This window comes from Plodia interpunctella, chromosome 28 (genome assembly GCF_027563975.2).
Source record: "Plodia interpunctella isolate USDA-ARS_2022_Savannah chromosome 28, ilPloInte3.2, whole genome shotgun sequence".
In the NCBI taxonomy this organism is placed as follows: Eukaryota; Metazoa; Arthropoda; class Insecta; order Lepidoptera; family Pyralidae; genus Plodia; species Plodia interpunctella.
In genome coordinates this window covers 1,318,625-1,343,311 of record NC_071321.1, presented here as the reverse complement: position 1 = coordinate 1,343,311, position 24,687 = coordinate 1,318,625, and the positions used below count along the sequence as shown (strand labels likewise).

The 24,687-nt window shown below is 37.5% G+C and overlaps 1 protein-coding gene across 4 annotated transcripts in view; it reads left to right on the top strand.

Moving 5' to 3' along the window:
- The window catches only part of ACC (Acetyl-CoA carboxylase), an 81,349-nt gene extending 58,858 nt beyond the window's left edge, over positions 1–22,491 (top strand). For all 4 annotated transcript variants that reach the window (XM_053766012.2, XM_053766013.1, XM_053766014.2 and 1 more), the window contains 25 exons: positions 315–407; positions 929–1,086; positions 1,866–2,046; positions 2,247–2,362; positions 2,585–2,705; positions 4,614–4,710; positions 5,247–5,353; positions 5,989–6,090; positions 6,676–6,778; positions 7,595–7,695; positions 8,382–8,552; positions 9,447–9,666; positions 10,389–10,527; positions 11,183–11,303; positions 11,909–12,001; positions 12,560–12,746; positions 13,584–13,711; positions 14,178–14,292; positions 15,026–15,203; positions 16,137–16,252; positions 17,286–17,378; positions 18,115–18,275; positions 18,594–18,773; positions 19,726–19,866; positions 20,703–22,491. In XM_053766012.2, coding sequence (XP_053621987.1) covers positions 315–407; positions 929–1,086; positions 1,866–2,046; positions 2,247–2,362; positions 2,585–2,705; positions 4,614–4,710; positions 5,247–5,353; positions 5,989–6,090; positions 6,676–6,778; positions 7,595–7,695; positions 8,382–8,552; positions 9,447–9,666; positions 10,389–10,527; positions 11,183–11,303; positions 11,909–12,001; positions 12,560–12,746; positions 13,584–13,711; positions 14,178–14,292; positions 15,026–15,203; positions 16,137–16,252; positions 17,286–17,378; positions 18,115–18,275; positions 18,594–18,773; positions 19,726–19,866; positions 20,703–20,765 — 3,285 coding nt within the window. In that variant the 3' untranslated portion in view covers positions 20,766–22,491. The remainder of the gene's footprint in view (positions 1–314; positions 408–928; positions 1,087–1,865; positions 2,047–2,246; positions 2,363–2,584; positions 2,706–4,613; positions 4,711–5,246; positions 5,354–5,988; positions 6,091–6,675; positions 6,779–7,594; positions 7,696–8,381; positions 8,553–9,446; positions 9,667–10,388; positions 10,528–11,182; positions 11,304–11,908; positions 12,002–12,559; positions 12,747–13,583; positions 13,712–14,177; positions 14,293–15,025; positions 15,204–16,136; positions 16,253–17,285; positions 17,379–18,114; positions 18,276–18,593; positions 18,774–19,725; positions 19,867–20,702) is intronic.
- Positions 22,492–24,687: the final 2,196 nt, after the last annotated feature.

Sequence of the window (24,687 nt, the reverse complement as noted above, 5' to 3'; positions counted from 1 at the left end):
AATAGACAACATTCATAATTCCTCTATAACTACAAGTATCTTTGTCTTTAACGTTAATAAATGAATTATGCTTTGAATATCGAAATTTTATGTGCATTTTGTTATTATTTTTGAGCAAGTGTTTTTTTTTTCTTTCGTCTTTCTATTGAAGTCGGCATTATCAGGATCCACGTAGCCTACAATGATGTCCGAAAATGGTGTGATTTTTTAGTTTTTTTTTTTTTAATTTTAGTCCTATTTTTAGTCCTAGTTTGTGTTATATTGGAAAAAAAAACCATACGCAAATAATAATAATCGTCTCGTCGTTGTTGCAGGACCTGCAAGCGCTGCAGGACGGCAGTGAGAGCCGCGACAGCACTAGCATCAACGTCGGTGCTGATTACAAGGCTGCTGACGTCGATGACGTGGTAACATTTATTTTCGATTATTTGTCGTTATTTAGACCTTAATTAAGGATACTTCAATTTGACGACCTCGGTGGCGAAGTGGTAAAGTGCTTGCCTCTGAACCGAGAGGTCCCGGGTTCGATCCCCGGTCGGGTCATGATGGAAAATGATCTTTTTCTGATTGGCCCGGGTCTTGGATGTTTATCTATATATGTATTTGTTATAAAATATAGTATCGTTGAGTTAGTATCCCGTAACACAAGTCTCGAACTTACTTTGGGGCTAGCTCAATCGGTGTGATTTGTCCTAATATATTTATTTATATTTATTTATTTATTATTTATTATTCAATGATAACTTGAGGTATTGTTACAATCGTCTTAGCTGCCCGAGTGTTCTTAGATAGGTGACGTTAGAAAAACTTGGCGGCTGTGCATCGGACTTGGTGAAATACATACAATTAAAGGGTTCAACGCAAGGATTCTTAAGCAGGCTGGTCTTTTTAAAAACGTTTATATTTTTTAATTTTTTTTTTCTCCCAGCCATTGGAACCGATCCACATTCTGATGATCAGTATTCGCGACAACGGCGAATGTGACGACGGCCAGGTCGCGCGCAGGTTCGGCAACTTCTGCCGCGCGCACAGACACGAATTGCAACAGAAGAGAATAAGGAGGATTACCTTTATGTCTCTTATCAAGTGAGTGTTGAATTGTGTGTTTATCTCTCTCTCTTATCTATGCGTGCTCCCCCTTCATACCCTCCCGTGGATGTCGTACTAGGCGTCTAAGGGACACATGGCCTTAATAGCTGATACAACGATAGCATTCCCAGAGAGGGTTGACGTTAGATAGGCGGTTGTAAAGTCATAGCCAAATCTTCAAAATTGTATATTTTTTTACGCGAACCCTGAGCTTAGGACGTTACAGCTCCAAATGTAACCGGGAACACGCTAAGATGAGAGACAGATGTCGTACGAGGCGACTAAGTGTCATTTATGTCCATCGTACACCTTGGTAGGCAACAATTGCGTTCTCACGGAGTAGGCAATGTTAAAAATTTATATGTTATTTTTTATACGCTGACCTCGAGTTTTGCGGCATCACGGTCCCGGATGTAACCGGGAACACGCGAGTTGTGTTTTTAATCAATCACGAGCTTTGATTTCATGCACATTCTTCATCCCTTTTTCGTCAGTATAAAATTTTGGCTGTTTTTTTTCTAACGAAAACGGACTTCCTCTTTGGACAGAAAAAAACTGGGTTATTTTTTAAAATATCGTGTGTTTTCCACGCGAACAGTTATTTTTTCGGTATGAAAGGTCCCTATGTCCTTCTCCTTACTTCAATCTACATGTATGCAAAATTTCAATAACATTGGTTAAGTAGATAAAGCTTGAAGAGGTAACAAACTTACTTTCGCATTTATAAATATTAGTTAGTTAGGATTAGTATGTAAGTCATTTGTATTCTTCTTCAGGCGCCAATTCCCCAAATTCTTCACGTACCGCGCGCGCAACGATTTCACAGAAGACACGATTTACCGCCATCTTGAGCCGGCGTCGGCTTTCCAACTGGAACTGTACAGGATGAGGAGCTACGAGCTGGAGGCGCTGCCTACAAGCAACCAGAAGATGCACTTGTATCTCGGCAAAGCCAAGGTGTGTATTTCGCAAAATGACAGCTTTCGCAAAATGACATCTTTCGCTAAATGACATCTTTCGCAATATGTCAGTTTTCACAAAACGACAGTTTCGCAAAATGATAGATTTCGCAAAATGAAAACTTTTAAAAATGTCAATTTGATAAAATTACAATTTTAACAATATTACACCTTTTGATGATAATTTTCCATCCGCAGGTGAAGAAGGGACAAGAGGTGACAGACTATCGCTTCTTCATCCGCTCCATCATCAGACATCAGGATCTCATCACGAAAGAGGCTTCGTTTGAATATCTACAGAATGAGGGAGAAAGGTGAGTTTTTGTCTCTCACTCTCACATTACGTGTACATAAAATAGGTATGTTTTTGACAAAATGACATTTTGTCTTCTATGTGATGTTGCGTAAATATATTCCAATATAAATAAATGCATGTAGAAATTGTCTCTGTGAAGACATTAAAAACAAATGTCACAAATGACATCGTTGTAAAAAAAAATATATTTTTATATAAAAAAAAAAACGTATTTCTACAGGGTGCTGCTAGAAGCCATGGATGAATTGGAGGTGGCCTTCTCCCACCCCCTGGCCAAGAGGACTGACTGTAACCATATCTTCCTCAACTTCGGACCCACAGTTATCATGGATCCTGCTAAGGTAAGAACGTGCTAACTAATTTACTAAGCGAGCTATGTTAGCGAGGTCTAAAAACTTTCGTTCATCTGGGCAACCTATCGATTATTATTATTAATATTAATATTGAGTATTCGACAACCTCGGTGGCGCAGTGGTAAAGTTCTTGCCTCTGAACCGAGAGGCCCCGGGTTCGATCCCCGGCCGGGTCATGATGGAAAATTATCTTTTTCTGATTGTCTTGGATGTTTATCTATATATGTATACCCGGGACCTCTCGGGTCAGTGGCAAGAACTTTACCACTGCGCCACCGAGGTCGTCAAAATATATAAATGGTACAGGCTACCGAAAAAGTTTTTGTTTTATCTCGGTTCGAAGAATCACAAAATCGGGTAGATGACATACTTTAGCCCTTATATTATTGATACATCAGTGATAAAAATACTGTAATGATGACAATGCTTTCAATGTATAATATAATATTACACCTTTTCTGTATGTGTTTGTTTTCTACGTGCAATCTGTATGTGTTTGTTCTCTACGTGCAATCTGTATGTGTTTGTTCTCTACGTGCAATCTGTATGTGTTTGTTTTCTACGTGCAATCTGTATGTGTTTGTTCTCTACGTGCAATCTGTATGTGTTTGTTCTCTACGTGCAATCTGTATGTGTTTGTTTTCTACGTGCAATCTGTATGTGTTTGTTCTCTACGTGCAATCTGTATGTGTTTGTTTTCTACGTGCAATCTGTATGTGTTTGTTCTCTACGTGCAATCTGTATGTGTTTGTTTTCTACGTGCAATCTGTATGTGTTTGTTCTCTACGTGCAATCTGTATGTGTTTGTTTTCTACGTGCAATCTGTATGTGTTTGTTTTCTACGTGCAATCTGTATGTGTTTGTTTTCTACGTGCAATCTGTATGTGTTTGTTTTCTACGTGCAATCTGTATGTGTTTGTTCTCTACGTGCAATCTGTATGTGTTTGTTTTCTACGTGCAATCTGTATGTGTTTGTTCTCTACGTGTAATCTGTATGTGTTTGTTTTCTACGTGTAATCTGTATGTGTTTGTTTTCTACGTGCAACCTGTATGTGTTTGTTTTCTACGTGCAATCTGTATGTGTTTGTTTTCTACGTGTAATCTGTATGTGTTTGTTTTCTACGTGCAATCTGTATGTGTTTGTTTTCTACGTGCAATCTGTATGTGTTTGTTTTCTACGTGCAATCTGTATGTGTTTGTTTTCTACGTGTAATCTGTATGTGTTTGTTTTCTACGTGCAATCTGTATGTGTTTGTTTTCTACGTGCAATCTGTATGTGTTTGTTTTCTACGTGCAATCTGTATGTGTTTGTTTTCTACGTGTAATCTGTATGTGTTTGTTTTCTACGTGCAATCTGTATGTGTTTGTTTTCTACGTGTAATCTGTATGTGTTTGTTTTCTACGTGCAATCTGTATGTGTTTGTTTTCTACGTGCAATCTGTATGTGTTTGTTTTCTACGTGCAATCTGTATGTGTTTGTTTTCTACGTGTAATCTGTATGTGTTTGTTTTCTACGTGCAATCTGTATGTGTTTGTTTTCTACGTGTAATCTGTATGTGTTTGTTTTCTACGTGTAATCTGTATGTGTTTGTTTTCTACGTGTAATCTGTATGTGTTTGTTTTCTACGTGCAATCTGTATGTGTTTGTTCTCTACGTGCATTAAAGAGTTTACAAACTAACATACCTTCAAAGATATATGACGAAAATAAAAAAAAAATGATTCATTTTTGGAATCGTCCAACATCGTCGCCCCAGCGTTTGAACGAGTTAAAAAAAGAACCAGCGGCATTGTTACTCTTTGACGGAAAATATACTGGACAGATAGACGGACTTTCGCATTCATAATATTAGTATGGATGGAGGTGTGGATGGCTCTATATTCTTTTTGTTTACAGATAGAAGAGTCGGTGTTAGGAATGGTGATGCGTTACGGGCCCAGACTGTGGAAACTCAGGGTCCTGCAGGCGGAGATCAGATTTACACTTAGGATCGGTGAGTAAATTATATTATTAATTTTTTTTTCTAGCTTTTGTCCGCGGCTTCGCCCGCATTTATTTCTCTGCAAAAGCGGAACAGACGCGATTTTCATACAAACTTTCACCCCCCATTCATATAATGTGGGGGGTGAAAGTTCGTGTGAAAATCGAGCTCTTTATTCACTACTAGCTTTTTCCCACGGCTTTGCCTGCGTAAATTTGAAACAAACTTGATTTTCATACAAACTTTTACCCATTTATAATAATTTGGGTGTTGATTTTTGAAAAAAAAAGCAGCCTATGTTTGAACGCGTGTCTTTAACTACATACATGCTAAATTTCATCAAAATCGGTCCGTCGGTTTAGCCGTGAAAGCGGAACAGACAGATAAACAGACTTTCAAACCGTCATGCGTAAGAACGTTATGCTTCAAAAGCATTATGCCATAATACATTATAGCTTAAAATTTTATTCTCATAGATTAGACTCAGACCTAACAAAATAAAATAAAAAAAAAAACAAACTATAATATGACTTTGTTAATTATCACAGGGCCCGGGGCGCCGACGAAAAACGTCCGTCTGTGTCTGTCGAACGGTTCTGGCTATTCATTGGACGTGTACACTTATGAGGAAGTGTCGGACCCTAGGACTGGAGTGGTGAGTGTTTGGTTTTATATAGATCATCTTCTTGGCGCGTAGAAACCACAACGAAGCGGTGGAAGTCCAGTGGTTAAGCGCCTTACGCTTGAGATCGAACGGTCCCAGGTTGGAATCCTACTCGTGCCACATGAGTTTGTATACCAATCCGACTCATGTATAGTAGTTTTCATAGACCATCACCGCATACATTGTGAGTTCGTAATTTATTCAGTTATATAACAATTAAGAAAACTTACGGGTACTTAATATATAGCAAACAGTACTTGGGCGGAAAATTGCAGGTATACAATCCCATCTCTACGGGGTGGTCACAGCACTGATGTCGTGCTGTGATTGACCGACGGCACGCGGCTTTCCGTGGAATTGCCATTCAGGACCCCGACATTAAATTCTATTGCTCTTGTGAATTAGATTTATTATTTGTTTCTGTATTATAACCAAGTTTATATATAGATATATTGTAAAGTGTCAGTTTAATTTAAAACTCCCTAATAGTACATAGTATATTCTTGGGTTTAAAGAACTTTATTCTCATAAATACACATAGCCAACATGAGAAATAATTTAAAATATTGGTACTAACTATATAATTTTAACAAGGTAATTTAAAATTCTTATAAATCTTGTTCCAGATAATGTTCCACTCGTTCGGGTCCCGTCAGGGCCCCATGCATGGCCTGCCCATTTCAACGCCATACGTCACGAAGGATTACCTGCAACAGAAGAGGTTTTTGGTGAGTACTCTTGGTACCATCGTGTTCCCAAACCGCTTTCGGGGATGTGACGCCGCGGAGTCAAGTAAAAATTGTTATCATCAGATCACAATTTTTACTTGGCTTGGTAAAACATTTCCATTTTGTTCGTATTATCAGTTGAAACAAAAATTCTGGTCGTTTCTCCCTACCCACCATGCTGTACGACCCTACACAAAATAGAAAGAGAGAAAACCTAGCGTGATCTTTGTTATGCGCGTGTTGGAAATAACCAGGTTAATCTCAGAGGACACTTTATATTTTTAAATCAACCCCTAAATTATTATATAGGGGGTGAAAGTTTGTACGAAAATCATGACTATTCCACTTTCGCAAAGAACTTCACGCGGGCGAAGCCGCGGCCTAAAGCGTGTTATATAATAACATAGTTAACTCGTTGTTAAGAAAAAGAAAACCACTACGAAGGTATTGGGGTTCGAAATTGGCCTGAAATGCTTCGAGAAAAGGATGGTACGGCCGTGGACCCCAGATACCGACTTCAAGCACTTAACTAGTCAGGTGCCTCAAAAAAAATAATTTAATTTATTTTATATTTTTCGTTGACAGGCAACATCGCAAGGAACGACATATGTGTACGACATCCCGGACATGTTTAGACAGACTGTTGAAAAGAGATGGCGAGACTGTATAGAAGAGGGCAGCGTTGATGGTAAGTTATCAGACAATATGAAATATTGTTAAATAATTTATGAATACGGAATTCATTTAAAACTTCCCGCCTGAATTTCTATTGAAATTGTATATTTTTTCAAGGTGAAGGGTTTTTTTGAAAACATTATATAGGTATATATTTTCAAACCTCATCAACAAAAGCCATTTAAACTTGCCCACTGCTGGGACACTGGTCTTCCTTAGGGATGGGTAAGGAGTTTGAGCTATGACCCACCATGTGAGCCCATTGCGGATTGGCGGGTTTTAACGACAGCAAATACAGCCGGGACCGACGGCTTCACGTGCCCTCCGAAGCACGGAGTAGCTCAAGATAATTTCGGTCACCCATCCAACGACCGACCATTGTGAGAGTGTCTTAACCGCCACTGAGCCATTGAGCTTCTCTTTTCAACTTAACAAGTACATAATATCTAGTATTGGAAAACTGATTTATCTATACTATTATTATAAAGAGGCAAGCGTTTGTGAGTTTGTATGTTTGAGGCGGGTAATCTGCGAAACTACCGAACCGATTTCAAAAATTCTTTCACCATTAGAAAGATACATTATCCAAGATTGCTGTAGGCTATATTTTATTTCATTTCAAAATTTCCACGCAAGCGTAGTCCCGGGCAACATCTAGTTATAATCGTAAGAAGAAGAGTTAACGTGTGTTACCGAACAGTGTATATTAAAAAAAAAAATACAAAATAAGTATCTGTTTATCATTAATTTTTATCAAGTACCTAATTATGTTTGGTTAGTGATAACCCACGTGTGCATTATATTATATATATTTTACATTTTATCTTAGGTCCACCACCAGATATCGTGATGTCATCAGTGGAACTGGTGATCGAACCTGATGGTGAGAGAAGGGTCGTCGAAGTGACTAGGTTGCCTGGACAGAATACTGTGAGTATCTATCAGTCAATATATAGGTATTTATTTGCGTAAAATTCTGCTACAAAAACCAACAGGTTAACCTACCCAAATTCATTGGAAATTCGCCTCTATTAAGATTCATGCAGGCTAACTCGATATGCGGTCGACTGTACATTAAAAGGGGTGGAAGTGTTAGATTTAAAGTTTGGATTTACTGTTTGTCTTTATAGACCTTTTGGCTGGAAACACTGAGTGTTTATCAACTAATCTTTTTTGTTCTGTTTGGTTTTGCTATTACGATAAATGTCAAGTCCAAAATCTATTTCTTCACTTTCTTGACAGACTGTAACCTATATGTATACGTATAAGAAAACTGTATATCTGTACATTGAGAGATATTACAGAAAAATAAATATAATTATGGTGTTAAAAGAAGCCAAAACATTTTTCATATTTTTTGTCTCTGTCTGTCTGTATGTTTGTTCGCGCGTCACGCTAAAACTACTGGATGGAATTGGATGTGGTTTGCACAGTTGTATAGCGGTAGGTCTAACTCTAAATCTGGTATAGGTTTCATCGCGATACGTTGCTTAGAACCAGATATATTGACAAATATAATTTATGATTGGACGCACATAACAAAAGCTAGTATAATATATATAAATATATATTTTAAATAAATGTCTATACGGTTCGTTGTTTTTCTTTTCCCACAGGTGGGCATGGTGGCCTGGCGTTTGACCCTTTTCACTCCGGAGTGCCCTGAGGGACGCGACATTATCCTCATAGCTAACGATCTGACCCACTATATGGGGTCGTTTGGACCCCAAGAAGACTGGGTCTACTACAAAGCTTCGCAGTATGCTAGGGAGCTGAAGATACCTAGAGTGAGTGGTTTTAACCAATATATATAAAACTTCCATTGCTGAGTGACTGACTAACTGACTGAGTGACTGACAGACAACGTACAGCCGAAACTACTGGGCGTAGGAAGCTGAAATTTTGAAATGTGCCATGTAGGTTCCCTTGGGAGTGCAGGTGAGCACTAAGAGAGGATTTTTGAAAATTCTACCCCGAAGGGGCTGAAAGGGGTGAAAAACTTTTATACGTAAGTTCTACACCGTTTAAGTTAGTGACTTGAAATTGAACTTGAAATTGAATTAAAGATGAGAAAAAATACGAATTTGAAATTTGATTTACAGAATACGCGATAAAAGAATGACCGAGGTTTTACTATGAAATTCACGACGGCGAAGTCGCGGGCAACAGCTGGTATAATATAATGTAATATCTTGATCCACTATGTAGGGTCGTTTGGACCCCAAGAAGACAAGTCTTCTCAGCATCATGAGTAGCTTATTGGCAATATCTTTACTCACTACGTAGGGTCGTTTGGTCCTAAAGAAGACTGGGTCTACTACCGAATTTCGCAGGGTTCTGAAGGCCTACCACGAAACTAACACGTAGCACGTTACTAACGTCCACATGCTGTGGACGTTAGTAACATGCTACGTGTAATTCTTGGTTATCTGAATTAATATTGAACTAAATCGATACTTAATCCTAAAAATAAAATGATCATTATCGTTATATCGAGTGTGTTATTGCTAACACTGGTGTCAGATTTTATTCAAGTCGCCTAAAAGCACCTGACGTTTACGACTACTTACGTCTAGTGACAGGTAGTCGCGTACACACTAGGGAACTTAACTGTGCTCCAGTGTGCCGGTTTCCCACGATGTCGTTAAAATAATCTTTTTTTTTATTTATTTAAATTCTAGATCTACGTGAGCGTAAACTCAGGCGCTCGTATCGGTGTTGCGGAAGAAGTGAAATCCGACTTCAACGTGGCGTGGTTGGACTCTGAGCGCCCCGAACGCGGATTCAAATACCTGTACCTCACGCCGGAGTCGTTCTCGCGACTCGGGCCGCTGGGCTCTGTTAAGACGCAGCTCATAGACGACGAGGGGGAGGCGAGGTACAGGATCACCGATATCATTGGTGAGTTGACTAATACCACCGAATTTATTTTTATCTTTACATATTATAGAACAAAGTCCCCTGCCGCGTCTGTCTGTCTGTTCGCGATAAATTCAAAAGTTACCGCACGGATTTCCATGCGGCTTTCACCAATGAATAGAGAAGGTTTAGGTGTTTAATTAATTGTAACACGAGCGAAGCCGGGACGGGCCGCTAGTCTATACTATTATTATAAAGAGGTAAGTGTTTGTGAGTTTGTATGTTTGAGACGGATAATCTCCGAAATTACTGAACCGATTTCAAAATATATTTCACCATTATAAAGGTACATCATCCAAGATTGCTGTAGGCTACATTTTATCTCAAAATTCCCACGGGTGCGAAGCCCCGGGCAACATCTAGTATTATATAAAAGAAGACACTGAATGACTGACTGACATCAACGCACAGCCCAAACCGCTGGGTCTAGAAACTTCAAATTTAGCACGTAGGTTCCTTATGTGGTCTAGGGGTACACTAAGAAAGGATTTTTCCAAAAATTCATCCTCTGAGGGGGTAAAAATGGGATTCAAAGTTTGTATGTGCAAACCATATTAGTTAAGAGTCATTAAATACTACTGAAGGGGAAAATCACGCGGACGAAGCCGCACTACATAGTTCTGAGTATACTAACATAATGAATCTTGTCACTTGAATAAATAATTTGTCATTCATTCATTCATAAATAAATATGATTGTTACAGGCAAAGAAGACGGTCTAGGTGTGGAATGTCTGCGTGACGCTGGTCTCATCGCAGGGGAGACAGCACAAGCTTACGAAGATATCGTCACGATCTCCATTGTCACCTGCAGGGCCATCGGGATTGGCTCCTACGTCGTCAGGTGAGGAAGAAACTCGTTAAAGTGGCGATTCAGCCTTAAATTTTTGCCGTTATTTTATGCCGTTACAGTATTTAGTTAATAAAAGAAAAAAAAAACTTATAACAAATATAGAGTCATTATTGTTTTATTAATACAAACAAGTCGACTCACATTCGTCATTCTCGCAAAACCGCAAACAACTCCTGAGAAGCATGTTACATATTTATTTATATTTGTAGTCGCGCCCTGCGGATTTACTCCCGTGGGAATTTTGCGATATAAAGTACCGTGTATAGTAATATAAGTACTGTGTGCTATTTCAGGTTACACTCTATCGTTGTAGCAAATTTCATCGAAATTCAAAACTGTTTTTCATTTGTTTCTGTAGTGTTACAGAAATAAAAAAGCGAAAATATTTTATAAAACATATAAATAAGTATCACAGAAATTCTATAAGAGGATGAATGTGTTACACCTATGAATGTTTTACATTTAAGACTGTGTTACACTTAAGACTGTTACACTTAAGATTGTCTTACACTTATGAATACGTTACACCTTTGAATGTGTTACACTTATGAATATGTTACGCTTACGAATGTGTTACATTTTTGTGGTATTTTTAATCCGTGATTAGTGGACTTATAGCATTGATTATATATGTCGTTTATCCCAGACTGGGCCATCGTGTGATCCAAGTTGAATCTTCCTACATCATCCTGACTGGATACGCCGCTCTCAACAAAGTGCTGGGCCGCGCCGTCTACGCCAGTAACAACCAATTGGGCGGTGTACAGGTAATTATATATTATTTAAAAAAAAATCAGCAGTTTTCTCAGCACTTTTTTACAGTTTTTCACTATATAGGTTTTTCACTAGCTTTTGTCGGCGGCTTAGCCCGCGTGATTTCCGATTTTCCGGGCTGAAAGGTCCATATGTCATTCTTCGTATTACAAGCTATATTTATGCAAATTTTCAAGGTAATTCGTTGAGTAGTTAGAGCGTGAAGAGGTAACAAACTTACTTTCGCATTTATGATGTTAGTTAAAATTATTTTTCAGCAGTTTCTCACTATATATTATGTTTTCTCATCACTTGTGATGTAGTTTCTCAACCCATGCATTTCCTTTTATCAGAGGGTGTTAGTGCGGATTTGCATTTCACTTCTCACCATCGAATCGATTTGATGTAAGACGCATCGAACCGATCACATTACAATGTGTGGTTGTCGTTGCGTCACAATGGCCCAATTCCGCACTTCCAAAACCAAATTCCAAAACCCGCACTTCGCCCACTCACGGTGATGTTTCACGACGGAGTTTCATTGTGTTTTCGCAGCACTTATATTACAGTTTCTCACTATATGTTATATTTTCTCACCTCATACATTTCTTTTGACCAGGTGATGCATCACAATGGAGTCTCCCACGCGGTAGCCCCATCAGATTTGGACGCTGTCAGGACCGCAGTCAGGTGGCTGTCATTTGTGCCCAAGGTAAGTCAACATTCCAGAAAAAAATAACAAAATTATATGCTATTTAATATTTTTGTAGGAAGACAAAAAAACAAATGTTAAAAACTATTAATTTGTGACCAAATTATGTTTCAAAGTATTTTTTTCTATTAAATAAGTATGTAATTTAATACAAGAAAGAAATATTCAAATATCAATCAAACACTATAGAATAATTATTAAGAAAAAACAGATGTAGTTATAATGTATCATAACTACTACCACTATAATTATATTAATATTGTAATGTATTATAATGTAAGTAGTTTGAATTTAATACTTAATTAATTTATTATTAATGAATTAGCACCGCTTATAATAGAATACAGGTTTTTCGCAAATTCCACGGGAACAATAGTATTTTTCGGGTTGAAAGGTACCCTATATCCTTCTCAATACTCTTAATTATGTATACGCGAAATTTCAAAAAGATTAAGTAGATAACGCGTGAAAACGTAACAAACAATTTTATAATATTAGTTGGGATTCTTAGCGACAACTATTATTATCATTGGGTCTAAAAGTCCGCATATCGTGTAGGACAAACTGAGCATAGTCCCGATAATGCGTCCCGGCGACCCCGTGGACCGCGGCGTGGAGTGGGTCCCGCCGCGCGCGGCCCACGATCCGCGGCTCATGCTTGCCGGCGACTCCGCCCGCGCCGGCTTCTTCGACGTCGGCACTTTCGACGAGATCATGAGGCCTTGGGCGCAGACCGTCATCACTGGTGAGTGTAGATCGATAGTACAGGGTTACTGGTTTGTTCTACGACTTTGGTGTAAACGTAACCAATACAAACGTTTACCTTTTTTTAAAAGTTTTAATGTCGTTTCTATAAAACGTTAACTCTATGTTCGATTCCGCTACATAACGCTACTGTACTGTCTCGTGTTGCTTGGCTATTACATAGAGTTAAGATGTATAGAATCGCAAATTAGAATGTTTTTTTTTCAATGAAAAAAAAAAACCTAGGAATCACGAAAAGTCGTAGAATAAAATTTGTTTGTTTTGATGTACCCAAGTAGTCTTTAGGAGATTTTGCGTTTGATACCAGTAACTCTGTATAAAACAGGATGATTTCTTATACATTGTCATTATTTTATCTACATGCTCGGTCGATGGCACTGAACAACTTTTCGTATGGTAGAAACCTTGAAATTGCGAAAAATTAATATCGGCTGATCCATACATTTTCCACAGCTTAGGTATTTAATTTTGTATGGAACAGCTGATGTTTTTTTCGCGATTTTTGGAGTTGCTCCCAAACTAAAAGTTGTTGTAGTCTATGTTTGAACGGAGCTGGTCTTTAACTATAATCAAAATCGGTCCAGCGGATTAGTAAAAAGAGACTTTCGCATTTATATATTAATATTCGTATCATTAGTATATACTAGCGATCCGTCCTGGCTTCGCTCGGATAAAACACGATTTTCTATTGGTGAGAACCGCATGAAAATCAGTGCAGTACATAAAAAGCGTGCAGTTTTTGAGTTTATCGCGAACAGACAGACAGACAGACGTGGCAGAGGACTTTGTTTTATTATATGTATTTGTTTGTGTCCAGGCCGCGCCCGCCTCGGCGGTATCCCAGTGGGCGTGGTGGCCGTGGAGACCAGGACGGTGGAGCTGACGCTGCCGGCCGACCCCGCCAACCTCGACTCTGAGGCCAAGACCCTGCAGCAAGCTGGACAGGTAACTGACACCTTGTGGTGGACTCACCAGACCCACATGTAATAACAAGTTTGTTTGTTAGACAAATTAAAAACGGATTGAACGGATTTTCATGAAACATGGCTAAGAACACTCGGGATAAAATTATCTATGACACAAAAAAAAATAAATAAACTAAACGAAAATCAGTTCATCCGTTTGGGAGCTACGATGCCACAGACAGATACACAAATACATAGATACACAGACATACACGTTAAACTTATAACGATTCTGACAAATGAAATCTGACCAAAAGTCCGTTTTCGTTAGAAAAAAGAACACCCTATGTGTTATTTCAGATTATATTCTACCCGTGTACCAAATTTCATAACAATCCGTCCAGTAGATTTCGCGTGAAATTGTGATACATCCCCACAAACTTTCGCATTTATAATATTAGTTATATAGGATGTATATAGATAATTATTCTGGATACCTTCTCCAGGTATGGTTCCCGGACTCCGCGTACAAAACCTCGCAAGCCATCAACGACTTCTCCAGAGAAGGCCTGCCCATCATTATCTTCGCCAACTGGCGGGGGTTCAGCGGGGGCCAGAAGGGTGAGTATTTATTCTTATTAAATGCGTTACACAAAAAAAAACTATATTTTTTTTATGATTTCTTTCGATTTTTATTTTGTTGTTGTTTATTTTGACATAAATTTCTTTTGTAATTATTATTTTTGTTTTCTTTTTGTGTATTTGTATTGAAATTGAATTGAATTGTTTTGTAAAGTGTGAATTTTGTAAAATTTTAAATGTATAATGGACTTATGGTGTCTGAAAACAGAGATTATTTATTTAATATTTATAAATAAATAATCTAATAATATTAATGGTAATTATTCTAATTAAATTCGGGATGTCTAAACTCTCTCTAAAGCTGTTATTTTTCAATAGTAACGGCATTTTGAAATCTTAAGCTATTTCTTACAAAACAGCAACTGAAAATTACTAAAAACCGTTTCATTTTTACTATTTACAATAAAGTTTTCTTTATCTATTTTGACGACCTCGGTGGCGCAGTGGTAAAGTTCTTGCCTCTGAACCGAGAGTTCCCGGGTTCGATTCCCGGTCGGATCATGATGGAAAATGATTTTTCTGATTGGCCCGGGTCTTGGATGTTTATCTATATTATATGTGTTTGTTATAAAATATAGTATCGCCGAGTTAGTATCCCATAACACAAGTCTCGAACTCACTTTGGTGCTCTAGTTAGATCTCTGTGATTTGTTCTAATACATTTATCTAGTTTGAGAGTGAGAGATTATATTATAAAGTGAAATAAAAACAGACATGTACGAGCAAATCCTGAAATTCGGCGCCGAGATCGTGCGCGCGCTGCGCGCGGCGGCCGCGCCCGTGCTGGTGTACGTGCCGCCCGGCGCGGAGCTGCGCGGCGGCGCGTGGGCGGTCGTCGACCCCAGCGTCAACAGGAACCGCATGGAGATGTATGCTGACCCCGACGCCAGGTTTGTTTGTCTTTGTTTACCTCACCAAACGATTACTCTACCAAGTAAATATGACTAGTTAATAACATAGTATTTCTACAAGTGGAACCGACATCATCGCTTTCAAGAAATCTATACTATTATCATAAAGTGGTAAGCGTTTGTGGGTTTGTGACTTTGTATGTTCGAGGCGGGTGATCTCCGAAACTATCGAACCGATTTCAAAAATTCTTTCACCATTATAAAGTCACGGAAGCGAAGTCCCGGGCAACATCTAGCTTTATAATCATAAGAAGAAAAGTTCACGTGTGTTACTGAACAGTGAATATTACAAAAATACAAAATAAGTATCCGTTTATCATTAAGTTTTATCAAATACCTAATTATGTGTGGTTAGTGATAACCCACGGATGTGGGAAATAAGTGACTTAACTGGCTAAGGCTGGTGATTACCCACTGACAGGGGACAGGTTAGTGTGACCCAATGATAGAGATGGTTAGTGTCTGTTGACCCACTAGTGACGCAGGGTAATGGTTACCCACCAACCTTGTTGTAGGGGCAGATTGGTGCTGATCTACTGGTCGGACAGATGAGTTTAGAAATAGATAAATAAACGACAATATTCCTGTTCCTGTCCAAATGTCCTTTCTTTTCGTATGTGTTATTGTTACCACTGGTGTCAGATTTTATTCACGTCGCCTAAAAGCATCTGACATGACTTTTACAACTACCAACCGACATGTACTTCAACTGTCCACCAGTGTGCAGGTTTCCTCACGATATTTCCCTTCACCGGAAGCAAGTGGAGGTCAATGAAAACTACTATACGTTGGTCAGATTGGTATACAAACTCGTGTAGCGATAGGATTCTGTGATAGGATAGGACCTGAGACCTTTCTCTCACAGCGGACGGTCTTTCCAATGAAAATGTAACAAGAGAATATTGTTTACAGAGGCGGAGTGCTGGAAGCTGAGGGTATAGTGGAGGTGAAGTATAAACAGAGGGACATACTGAAGACCATGCATCGGTTGGACCCAGAACTACTGCGACTGAGTGCCAGGGTGCAAGGTGAGATTTTATTTATTTATTTATTCATTCTGATGATGTAAATTCGTCTTAATTTTTATTATACAGGATGATTTCTTTTACATTGGTATTATTTTATCTACATGCTCAGTCGATGGTACTGAAAAACTTTTCGTATGGAAGCAACATTGAAATCTTGTTACAAGAAAACGCTGACCTTTACTAGTTGGAAAGGCACCCATAGAAGAAGAAGAACCTTGAGATCGCGAAAAAAAAATCAGCTGATCCATACGTTTTTCACAAGTTAGGTATTTAATTTTTGTATAGAACAGCAGATGTTTTTTCCGCGATTTCATACTAAATGTTGTTCAGAATCATGGACTGAGCGTGTGGACAAATTGTTGTCAATGTATAAAAAGTCAACCTGTATGAATAAGTCCTACATTTGTTAATTGACGCCGCTTCTTCTTCACCTGCGCTTTGGAAGCCGGCAGTAGACTTAGTTTAAGTAATGTTTTTGACGTCAATAAGTGATGTATATCATCCTAAATTGAATAAATAATTTAAAATTTGAATTTATATGTACAATCGTACACCTGTACCTAGAGGCGGTCGGTCTCAATAGTGTGTTATCCCCTTTTGTAAAAACTGTTTTAAATCAATCTTGAAGTCGCAATAAATAAGATTTTGTCACGTGTTGAAGGAAACAAGATATATTAGTTCATTTTATTTCTCTTTCCACACAAAAGTTGCGGAAAATAAAAGTGTAACAAGTTTTTAGTTTATTTAGTAATAAAAATACTAATACTAAAGTCAATATGAAGTAAATATAAACTAAAGAATAAAAATATAACATTTATATTTTTAAACGACATTTTTATTTATTTGCAGTGTATATATTTTAATAACTAAATAGTAGTATTAATATTTTAATTACCATTTATAGCTAAATAAACTAAAAAATTACCTATACAAAAAGCTTGCGTTAAAAATATCATTTTTGAAAGAAAAACCTAATTATCATGTAATCTGGGTACATAAATATATAAATAAATACTGTTTTCTTTTGTTACAGAAATAAAGGAGCAAATCAAGGAATTTTCCAAACAGTTGGACCGCCGAGGCTCAATAGACGACGTCCTTGTTAAAACGGACGCCGGCAAAGCGGGTGTGTATATATATATATATATAAATATCCTTTTTCGGTGTGGCGTGTGATCCCGCCCTGGAACAGGAGCCCTCCATATCCTCCCGTCGATGTCGTACGAGGCGATTAAGGGAGACAAAACCTTCGCACGTAGGTGGCCTGTTGTAATATTAAAAATCTTCAAAATTTTAACCTTAGGCTTCGCGGCGTCATATCCCCGAATGAAACCGGGAGCGCGCGAAGGTGAGTGAGTGATGAAATCTCTTTTTTATAAATCAATCACTAGCGGTCCGTCCCGGCATCGCTCGATTGAAAACATAATAAATTATACCCTTAAACCTTCCTCAGAAACCACACTGTCTATTGGTGAAAAACGCATGAAAATCCGTGCAGTAGTTTTTGAGTTTATCGCGAACAGACAGACGCGGGAAAGGATTTTTATTTTATGATATGTAAGGATGACTGTAAACTAGCAAGCGTAGAATAGACCAATAACCAAATGCTCCCGTGGAAATTTCGGGATAAAAATTATATAATTATTCCAGGTTATATTCTACCCGTGTACCAAATTTCCTAACGATCCGTCCAGTAGATTTTGATCGTGAAAGAGATTTTTTTTTTTAATATTAGTAGGCACGCATTTATAATATTAATAGGATCAGTTACTTGAGTTAGTACCCCATGACACAAATCTCGAAGCTTTAGTGCTAACTAAACCTGTGTGATTTATCCAATGTATACAATTTTTTACGAACAGCGGAAAGCCGAGTACGGGAGCTGGACACGGAACTGTCATCTCTGGAGAAATCCGTAAAAGCTCGTGAAAAAGAACTAAGCCCTATATACCACGAAGTAGCAGTGCAGTTTGCCGAGCTACACGACACCGCCGAGAGAATGCTTGAAAAGGGCTGCATATTTGTGAGTATCCCCCTCTATTATCCACAATTGAGAAGCTGCATTTCATTGTTACTATTTTTTTATCCATCCTCGACAATCCCACCCATCCACCATTGATAATCCACCCATCCACCCTCGATAATTCACTCATCTAACCCTGACTTAAGTATTCATTACAATTCATCTTTAACCACCCACCGGAGTATTCTTAACAATTAAGCCTTTTTTTTACACGACGCGTACACGATATGGGAAAAAGAGACGTTTCAGTGTTTCTGTGTTACAATGTTAGGCCTTCAGTTATTATTTAATTAAATTTTTATTTTTTTTCCTCTACAGGACATAATCCCGTGGCGCGATTCCCGCCGGTTACTATTCTGGCGTCTGCGACGATTGCTGCGTCAGAACTCGCAGGAGAAGCGGGTGCAGGCGGCGGTGGGGGCCGCGGGGGGCATGGACCACGGGGCCGCGGCGGCAACGCTCAGGAGGTGGTTCACTGAGGACCTGGGAGAGACTTTAGTAAGTCATTTCTCGTCCATATTTGCCTTCTTCTAGGTGGTTCTCTGAAGATAAACTTTGGTAATCGTTCTTATTTCTCTCTTTTCTATGGATCTCTTTTTAAGATTGACTCTTTTTAGATTGAGGAGTGGAGGAAGAGTGTCTTTCTTCTAAAATCCTTAAGAGCGTGGCCTCTCTGTAAATGCGCTGCGTTGCGTCAACGTCAGCGTTGCGCTGCTCGGTCGGTTTACGTATAGATTTGACAGAGACGTGTTGTGTAGATCCGTTGACGTGTCACTTAATGAAACGAATAGTGACGGAGCAGTGAGGCCGCGCCTAAAAGAAGGAGATTTTATTATTATACAAATTATGTCGAAAACTAGCTAATTCGGTTTAAAAACATTGTCTCGAGCGAGATTCAAACTTGGGGTCTTTAGAAAACAAGACGAACACTCTACCGACCACACTACGGCAACTGTTGGTGAGTTGGCGAATTTAGACATAGGTATCTTAAATGCGGAGAGAATTCGCAAGAGTAGCGGGTGGAAACTTTTTTTTATGATGTTAGCCTATAAAAGTTTTCTTAGGATCAACATGCTAAACACGCTAACGTGATACGGTTATTTCGAAAATTTTACATTTATTAAAAATATTTAAATGGGCTTTCGCGTCCTCAGTCACGTCGTCAGCGACATTTTTTTTAAAACAATATTCGTGTCTAAAAGCCAGTCAAGGTACGCCTGTCGAACTAAACATTATTTATTCCCATAAATGTCACATTAAGGCCGTAGCTACAAAGCTCTGTTGTGTCGACGCAGCGCATTGCAGCTCCGTTGTTTTTACATAGTTTTGACATTGACGTCGAAATTCCATACAATTTCTGCGTTAATGCGCAACGTAACAAACAGCGTGGCTTGAATACATAAGATTTAAACAATTTGGCCAATTTCTTACCGCCCACTATCGCCCACAGTCCCACCAATGGGAGCACAACAACGAAGCGGTGTGCAAATGGCTGGAGGCCCAGGTGGGAGACGAGAACTCTGTGTTGGAGAGGAATCTGAAGGCGATCAGACAAGACGCCGTGCTGCAAACAGTCAACGGCTTGGTCATGGTGAGTTGGCATTACACGATCATTCCTTCCGAATGACAAAGAAAATTTCTCCTTCTTCATAGTATTCGTATTCCTCGTGGCTGAGGGTCTTGATTATTACGTGGAATGAAACACACACAACAACTTTCTTGGCATTATTAATGGAGTGGTTTGCCATTGCCTTCTCCATTTCACACACAAGTTAATAAGAATAAACCAGTGTGCAGCAGGTTTCCTCACGATGTTTTTCCTTCACCGGGAGCAAGTGGTGTCGATGAAAACTACTATATATGAGTCAGATTGGTAAACAAACTCATGTGGCACGAGTAGGGTTCGAACTTGGGACCATTCGATCCACAGGCGGGCGTCTTAACCATTACACTACCACCGCTTCAAGAAAAGTTGGAGGCCGACAATTAATCACGTGATATTTTAAAAAGTATTTTAACCCTCACCCTTTGTGATATGAGGTGTGATTTAAGAATAATGTTTGTACACTGTCTGATCCTTTTCGCTGTAAAAGCTGTCTAGGTAACTTATCTTGCTGTGAGTTCCATACGTTTGAGGAGCTAACCAGTTTAGCTGTTCTCAGCAGCACCCGTTCACGAGTTGCCGCCCTGGTGGTGTATTTTTAACCCCCTACGCAAAAAGAAGGGTGTTGTAACACAGTAGCTAATCAACGGGTGAACGATTTAGATGCTTTTTTTTATTTGATAGCTAATTTTTATGAGGTGGCTCTTAGATATGTTGGATCAAAATCGGTTCAGCCCTTCAAAGGTTGTAGCGAAATTAATATTGAAGGTTGGGGTTTTTTTTTAAATTCTCTAACAAATAAACTTGTTATCTCGTTTTTCCAGGAGCTGACGCCATCCCAAAGATCAGAATTTATACGCAATTTATCGTCCCTAGATATAGAGTGAACAGTTTAGATAGATAATAGACGAACAAATAGAGGGAATCACTCGTAGATATGTACAAATATAAAATATGTTTATGTCTTTATCAATGGCCAAAGATCGAACAAATAATACGCGCATGGGCAATGTAAAAGTCATCGCTTAGATATTGTAACTATACGTGAAAATGAGTTTTTGACTTTTGATGGGTTTCGACATTCTGACAGTTCAATTGAAAATTATCATTTTCTAAGAAAATATTAATGTCAACAAATTTTTAGTTACACACAGGTTTTTGAAATCCAAATGCGATATTGATTTGCCAAATATAATTGTTACATTACGTTTATATTATATTCTGAATTTTTTGTGCTTTGTTTTCAAATTATAGTTATAAAAAAATTACTTTTTATACTTCTATGTATATATATATATATATCACCATTCACCATTTTTTAAGTGTGAGGAAACAAAAGAAAAGATATATTTTTCCGAAAACATTGTATATACAAAATTTTTGTATTATTTTGTAGAAGAATATAAATTTTATCATGTCTTATTGTAATGTTTATATCTAATAAATATTAATATATATATATACGGCTTGTTGGATCTGTCTATAAATATAAACAAATTTTAAATTATGAAAAACAATGATTTATAATTGGCTCTCAACATCTCTGGCCATTTTTAAAGAATTGCTATATCGAAAATATATTTGCAAGCATGGCAACACTTTTTTTAAATGGCTACCGATATTTATTAGAATTTCAATTTACCACCTTATATGAGCTTTCAAATAGATTAGATTTAAACGAATTTATATTTCTGGGTAATATACTGTTCTATTTTTATCATCAAGCTACCCTGAATTGAACTTTAAGCGCAGGTAATAACGCCTATTTTTCATTGGACTTGGGTAGGTTGAGGTCTCGTTGACCGTACTACAAAAAATGTATATAAAATAGATTAATTTAGTCAACGCTGCCATTTTTTATATTAATTTTTTACTTTGTGGATTTTGTGAGGAATTTATAAATGGTTTTGACATTTAATATTTTGGTACTATATGTAACATTTTATATGCGTGCGCGATGAAATATATGTTGGATAAATTTCGGCCTCGGGAGTTATTCTAGTCAAATTAATGACTAATTAAAAATTTTATAGCAGTTTTTGTAAAATGGTATCAAAATGTTTGATGTGAGACGAGGGGCGCTAGTGTAGAGTGAGGTCCGAAATGGAAAACCCAAAGATTAATTTGCGCACGCATTAAATATCAATATATTGCGGATTTTCAAATCGGCCGTAGCGACTGGACCCCACTCGCTAGTGGCGCCGCGTAGTCGTGAGGTTATTGTATCGTAAATAGAGAAATAGGCCTGTGGCGTTTTAATTTTAATTCACTTTTTTATGTTAAACGCAATTATGTCTTTATTCCATTTTATATAATTTGACATATAATTTCATGCCCTCTTTATTATTGTATGTAAAAATTAACCAATTTCAGTTAATATATGTTTTGTCTCTTTTTAACATTATCAAATACATTAAAGCAAGATGAGGACAAAACATATCCTAACTAAAATAATTTACTATGTGTTGTCGATGGTATATATAAAGCATCATTAGGTTTTTTACTAGAGTTTTTAAAAATACTGTCATCCGGCTCGAAGGACCAACAAATACGAATAAATGGATGACAGCGTCCAGCCGGTTCAATATATATATATATATATATATATATATATATATATATATATATATATATATATATATATATATATATATATATATATATATATATATATATATATATAAACTCTAGTTAAAAACTGAATGAGGTTTTATGTCCGTGGGACCATCGTCAACACTACGTATGTTACAAATAATGTGTTCATTAAAAAAAAAGAAACTAAACTTTGCTGTCATTCGTACAAATCTTACATTCATACATACATGGTACATTCCTTTAGATATATTAATGTCGAAAAGAATTTGGGGGTTAATTTCACGGCTGTTTGAACGCGGCGTGTAGCGTTTCATTAGTGTCGCACGTTTAAATAAAATAAAGAATATATATTTTTTTAAATTAAACATGTATAACATCAACATTGTACCAGTGCTTTACTTATTTATAAAATAGGATATTAAATTGATTACTGTGTATGGTACCATTTAATAAACACTAATGACAGCCCGCGGCGGCGTTCGAAACGCTCGTGAAATTCGCCCGTGGGTAGTTTTTTTTATAGTTTGAACCATTTCTTCCACCTAATACCTTGAATATATTCATCTGTTCTAAAATATCGATTGGATTCTTGTTTTCTTTTGTTATTAAATTTGTAGTTAGATGTAACGAGTGAAATGTTTTAACGATCGCTCTTGACGTTTTGGTCAGTAGAAAATATGAAAGATATATATATATATATATATCTCTCTCTTTCTCTCTTATGCTGGCGTGTGAAACTGGCCGCCTATGTAATGGTTGTTTTCCAGGACGGGAACTGCACGCCGCGACAGAATATTCGTTCAGTTATCATATAAGTTGATAGGTCAGTCGATGCGACACAAAATGTTCATTTTTGTGTCGAGTTTTCATTGATTGACAATACTTATTTATCAATGTCTTATCTATACTATTATTATAAAGAGGTAAGCGTTTGTGTGTTTGTATGTTTGAGGCGGGTGGGTAATCTCTGAAACTACCGAACCGATTTCAAAAATTCTTTCACCTTTAGAAATATACATTATCCAAGATTGCTATTTTATCTCAAAATTCCCACGGGAGCGAAGCCCCGGGCAACATCTAGTTATAGAATAAAATTATTATTGTTGACTAAAACGTTTTAGTGAATCGATTTCGACAGAGAGAATTGTGTATGAAAGCATACCTATTTATTTTTGTAAAATAGGTTAACTGTAAAAATGACTTTTATTGCTAAAAATATAGCTCATTCGCACGGACGTATAAGTTCCCGACGTTGCCGCATTTTTATAACTTTTGAATCAACTTCCTAAAATGTCTTTCCCATTATCCTAGCTGCTTTATTCAATTGCACTGTTGAGTTAATTTTTAGTTGTCATTATGCGAAGTTGGCATTTCGAGAAGTTTGCGTTTCAGAAACGCATTTCAGAAAGCTGGCATTCTGAGCAATTGCCATTTCGAGCATTTGGTATGTCGAGAAGTTGGCAATATGATAAATTGTCATTTCGCGAGCGGTTGGCATTTTAGGAAGTTGGCATTATGAGCTGCTACGTCCCGATGGTGTAATAACGCGCGTTGAAAAAACGCCCGTGCGTCCGAGGTAAATCTATGGCTAGAAGTGTTATAGGTATTAAAATACGTAACGCTTGCAGCAAAGGAAATAGATTATTTTTTACTGAAGTGCCTAATTTTTATATCCATAATAGCTTTAGCTTATTTTAATTTAAATATGTTTTTTCAAGCCTTTATTTAAATCGATTGTTATCTATATATGTACAGTCAACAGCACATCAACCTAGCCAAATTCATTGCAAACTCGTCGCTATTATCGCGCCATCGAGTTTCATGCACGGTAACTTGTTGTGCTGTTGACTGTACGTGTTAGTACATGTAGTAGCATCCTATAACACAAGTCTCGAACTTACTTTAGGGCTCAATTTGTGTGATAAAAGAATAGCGAGCGATGGAAAACATATTTAGATTAAAATGGACTACGGTTAATCAGTTTTTTAATGAATAATATTGTGCTTTATATAATATGGTTTTTTAAAATTTAAGTATGGTTGTTTTAGAGAAAAATGATTTCAAAAAAAAATAAATTGTTGTAAACGAAATTATATTTTTGAAAATTCCTCTCAGGGTGCTTATTGCATTTTTGTGTGAATTGTATAACTTATACATATACATATGTAATGGACGCGTTCTGTATTGGGTTAAATACATATATAACATAGGCTA